The sequence below is a fragment of the Halyomorpha halys genome, unplaced genomic scaffold (assembly GCF_000696795.3).
Source record: "Halyomorpha halys isolate HHAL.00 unplaced genomic scaffold, Hhal_1.1 Scaffold2856.1, whole genome shotgun sequence".
Classification (NCBI taxonomy): Eukaryota; Metazoa; Arthropoda; class Insecta; order Hemiptera; family Pentatomidae; genus Halyomorpha; species Halyomorpha halys.
The window spans coordinates 24,497-29,867 of record NW_027104694.1 but is presented as its reverse complement, the minus strand read 5'-3'; the positions used below and the strand labels follow the sequence as shown (position 1 = coordinate 29,867).

The 5,371-nt window shown below is 29.9% G+C and overlaps 1 protein-coding gene across 1 annotated transcript in view; it reads left to right on the top strand.

Annotated features, from left to right (window-relative positions):
- LOC106691735 (protein FAM133) overlaps nucleotides 1-5,136 on the top strand; it is a 24,500-nt gene extending 19,364 nt beyond the window's left edge. Inside the window, exons 3-5 of the mRNA XM_014437593.2 lie at nucleotides 1,028-1,144; nucleotides 3,076-3,360; nucleotides 4,530-5,136. Coding sequence (XP_014293079.1) covers nucleotides 1,028-1,144; nucleotides 3,076-3,360; nucleotides 4,530-4,998 — 871 coding nt within the window. The 3' untranslated portion in view covers nucleotides 4,999-5,136. The remainder of the gene's footprint in view (nucleotides 1-1,027; nucleotides 1,145-3,075; nucleotides 3,361-4,529) is intronic.
- The last annotated feature ends 235 nt before the right edge of the window (nucleotides 5,137-5,371 follow it).

Below are 5,371 nucleotides of genomic sequence, written 5' to 3'. Positions count from 1 at the left end.
GTCACGTATTGATCTTTCGAATAAAAAAAAAATTTTGATTACAATTTAATTTTTTGTGTTATTTTTTACAATTTCAAGTTCTATCGGGCTTAAAAAAACACCCTATACATACCTTAACAATTATTTATTTACAGCACTAAGATTTTAGCTTATTAAATGCATATTATTATTCATGCATATGTCTGTAAAACATATGATATATTAATAATTACGTTATAAAGCATACATCCTCTACTTGGATGAAACCACAGCTATGGTGATGGTTTCCTTTTAGGTTTGATCATGATCATTATTAAAAAAAGAAGATGCCCCCAGCATCAACGAACTAGTATCCTTCCCAGCGGAAATTCATGCAATTCGTTTCGTACTGAAGAATTTTAAAAGAAACTGATTCGAGAACATCAATTTTATAAATAAATACTTATTTTTAATATGAGATGTTTACCTTTTAAAATCAATATACCAATTCTTGATGACGTCTTTGAACTATTGAACCGCAATTTCAGAATTTTTTTAAATGAGGTTCAATAGTTCAATTCTTTAATATATAATTTAGTTGTTTAAATAAATTTATTAGTGTCCAAGTTAAATCTCAAAAAACTCTTTACTATTTTTTTAAAAGATTCGTCCATGCTCAAAGACAATCTTAAATAATAATTTACACCTCATGTCCAATTATTTAAAAATTATACTTTTAATTATAGATAAACTTAAAACTATCATCACTTTCTTATCAACACACTATTTTTAGAAAAAATTTTATTTTTCAGAAAAAAAAAATAGTATTTGATAAGAAATTGATAATAGTGATCACTCTTGATCTGTTATTAAAAGTTTATTAAATAGTGATGAAATGGGGTGATTTTGACCTCTGAATCAATACACACAGAAATAAAAGTAATATTTTGAAATAAATAATCCACTTGTTTGATTTATTAAAGTATATATTTTATATAATATATCACTATAATCGAGTTTATGAGGCTTATATTAGTTCAGTGCTTTTATTTTTTACTTTATGATTCAGCTCTGAAGCGATGCGGGAAGAACCTAAGCTATGGGGCATGACAAAGAAATCTTCAACCACGCTGAACGAAGCACACTTCAGAGATGCATTGAACAGAATGAAAGAGAGTGGTATGAGGTAGGTGGCTGTGAGGACAGCTCATGTCAAATTTAGGGCGAATACATTACCAATAAATAATTAGTTAATTATGTTAACTGTAGCAATTGTTTAATGGAGTGTTGCTTCTTATCAGTGACAATGTTTTGGGGTCGCAAGATTTTCAAATCTGTAATAAAATTTCATAAGCAGTACTAACATTTAGGAAATAACCCAATATGTCCTGAAGGATATAATGCACTTCCATATCCATTAATTATTATATACTTCTTTAATTTTTTATTTGAATTAACAATCCTCTTATTTTTTTTAATAATTGGATATATATTAATATTATTAAATATATTATATTATCATTATGTTATATATTTTTTTATTTTCTGGTTAGATTTGATCTCTGTTAATTGAATAAAATTATTTTTTTATCTATCAATGTATATGTCGCTTATTATGTGATGCAATAAGTGCTGATTAAAATGTGGAATATCATTAAAAAAAATCCGGTGTACCGTGCAACTTTCACTTACCAACTTATTTTAATTTTTTTTATTTTATTCATTTAAAAAATAACAAGCAATATGATCCAACCAGATGACAAAATCTATCGGTCGGTGCAAAAATAACACATAAAAATGGTAGACATAAGTGAAATTTAAATATTACAGTTTTGACTATTAGGGCGTTGTGGAGGCTATATACTTTGTAAGTTAGATAAGTACAATATGAATTGATCCCAAGTGATACAACTAATAATTTAATTAACAACTACTAAAGTGAAAGTAAAGTAAAAATAAAAAAATTAAATAAAATAACAACAATAATAATAAAAATAGCTAGAAAGATTTTGAAGTGAATAATAAATCTGTAAATTTACAATTAGTGGATTAATATAATAATGAGAATAAAACAAGATGATACAGAATATGATTAAATACGCATCCAATAATATCTATTACTAAGCACACACATTACTTATTCAAATTCTAATATAATAAGTAAATTATGTAGATTTAAAAAAAATACAGGCAGATATGGTCATTTGGTGAATCAAAATCAATTATTGGAAATCATAGAAGTGAGAATGTACCCTGTTAAATATTTCTTTTTTTTTTTTGTGGTTGATTTATTAATTAGTTCTTCTGGTAAGCGATTGAACAGATATCGTACGATATAGTTTAACGTACATATACAAAATTTATTGTTATAGAGTGGTTCGATAAATTTAATTTTGTTTCGAAAATTTTAAGATAAACTATTTATTTTCTGAATAAATTATTATTCATAAATTTAAAGATAATTCTGTAAAAATAAAATAGTTTAGGTGGTAAAGTACCAGCGATTTTAAGATTTTCTGCTTTATTATACCGGTGGGTTATTGTTCTTAATGTTTGATTTTGTAGATTTGCAAGTTTATTTTAAAATAACATTTATTTTGTAAGATTTACATAAAAAATAACATTTTTTTATTATTCAGAATCGCGATAATAATGATGTTTTTTCGATTATCTCCTTAATTTTACCATTTCATATTTATCTAGTTTCTACAACTATAAAAAAAGTGAGGTGGTAAATTATTTCAAACAAACAAAATTAAAGATACTTAAGATAAAGGTTTTTTTAAATTCGGATTTTAAGCTCTGTCAGACTATCTCAATGAGGTTGATACATATCTTATATCAAATAATATTTAATTTTACGTTGATATGCCGAGTTAAATAAAAAATACATATAAAAAGCGCCGTTTGGGATAAAATGATTATGATTTGAAATAGACTGTTTTATTTGACTTGGACAATTTACCGATTAATAATAATACTTATGAGTTTTTTTACATAATGATTTTTTGTTTCAGACTTATGAGGCATCACAGACTATGCGAAGATATATATGTTTTCACATATATGTACGCTCTATATACTTTAGATATATTGTATGTTATATGATTATTTCAGCGTGAAAGGCAATGAAGGTGAATCTTCGGTGGACAGAATTATAAAGACTATAGCGGAGGGAGACTCGAGTGATGAAACCCTTTCGGATTATAATTCTTCCAAGGACACGGATTATTCCGGCTCTGAGATGGATGAAAAAGAAAAATTGCTTGCTGAAAAACTGTTGAAAGATCTGCAAAAGAAAAAGGAACAACCCTTGATGAAGTCTCGAGACATTTCCGAACTGAGACCTTACTTGGATAGGCTGGAAAAGGAAAAGAAGTCACTGAAACACGAAGGCTATACGTGAGTAGTGGTGTCTTTTATTTCTCAATATGATTTTCACTGTTATTAAAATCCAGTTACTCGCGTTACTACTCGTTCTTACTAGATTTTATTTTAGGCGTTCAATTCTCTATTCTTGTTCATTAACCTCACTCTAGCATTAAAGTATTTGGCTTTCAGTAACTAAATAAGTAAGGTATGTTTTACTCTTAATTTTAACTAGAAAAAAAAATTATTTGTATTTTATTTCTTTATTTTATATTTCTTCGTTCGTAACATTTAAAAGTGTTCGTATTTTCCCTATATCTTTATGAATGGCCTAAAAGAGGGCGTGTTGATTCTCTATTCGGCGGTAATTTCGAAATGAAATGATAAGTTCCTAGGATGATCCAGAGGTGACCTAAGACTAATTATTATACGAGAAGAGATGCAGGCAGCGTTCACAGTTTTATTAATTTTTTATTCCATTCTTGTTCGTCGATGCCGACTATAACAACACTTCCTAGACAAACGGTCTGAACTTCCAACTAATTACAGAAGACTCATTTATATGACTATAATAAGGCCTATATGGACTTACGGAATTGAGCTTTGGCCACTAAGCCATTCGAATTCCTCTTGTATCCAATCCTCACAATATAAAATCGTTTATAAAATCTTTAATGCTCCTTACTTTGTCACAAATCAAATCATTGATAATGACCTCAATGTTCCTTATATTGGTACTTTGACCAGAATCAGATAAGAATCCTTCGATGATAAACTTCTTAACCACCCAAAGCCACATGACTTCTCGTAACCTCCCAAGGTTCTTTTTTTATTTAATTGTATAAATTTAAACTATAGCATATTCCAATACGGCCTGTGTCATGTCGGTTTCTCATGAATATACTGTCTCTGAACTTCGTCCCAATATTGCTTGCTTGGTCTTATTTAAATATAAAACAGTACCGCAGAGACCTATGTTAGATCGGTTCTTCATGCATGCACTCTCTCTGCGTTGTGTATCAATAAGTTCTTGGCCTAATTTAATAATTAAACGTTAAACTATCTATTTATACAAATTTATGGAAATTTTGATCCTATTGCTTGAAAATGTCGACAAAAAAGTGACTGAATAACATTTTATAAGCTCCATTGTATAATAGGGAATTAGAAAAGTAATGGGGATCTTGGTTTTTTTTTTTCAGAACAAAGGATGGTTCCACACAGAAAAAAAAGAAAGAATACGTATTCCCTCAAGATCTGGACATACTTTCCAGTGAATCGGAACCCTCGAATGCTTCAGCAGACACATCGGAAGTGGAGACTGATCCGGATGACCCTTTCTCCCAGACTGCGGAGGGAAAGGACATCATGAAAAAGATGAAGAAAATAAAGGCCGGCCCTAGCGTTCAAGAAATGGAGATGAAGAAAAAGATGAAGGATGTGATGAAAAAGGGTTCAATGGGCTTCCGGCCGTCCCTGGATGGGATCGACGTGAACGTGATGAAAAGAACTCCACCAATCGAATGGTGCACCCTAACCCAGGCCCAGGCCGAGTCGAGGAACAACAAGGAGTGGATTGGCAGCGAGGTTAAGGATATTGAATCAATGTGGTTCAGAGATATCTGCGAGGCCAGCGAAAGGGCACGTCGGTCAGGTGATGTGTCGGATTGAACGCCTTTCATAAGCTGCTTCTTTGATAAATTTGTTTGCTTAAATTGGAACATAGAGAGAGAAATTCAATATTAAAATAAAGTGGATTTGTTTTATTTACTTTTTTTTGAAACATTTTAATAAAAGTTATTACAGATAGTTTTTTTTTTCTTTCATTATAACTTAATTCGCGTCCAACATATTGGGGATGTTGTCGGATACGGCTGTGACGTGAAGTAGAAACAGATTTGTGGGGACTCGTACCTCATGGAACTTACCTGGCGATTTTTGATTATGGTTAAAAAGCAATCATTTTGAATAAAATGACAATATTTAAATAATAAGGAATAAAAAGAAATAATGCACAGAACTCTTAATGATCAGTTCCATAAAA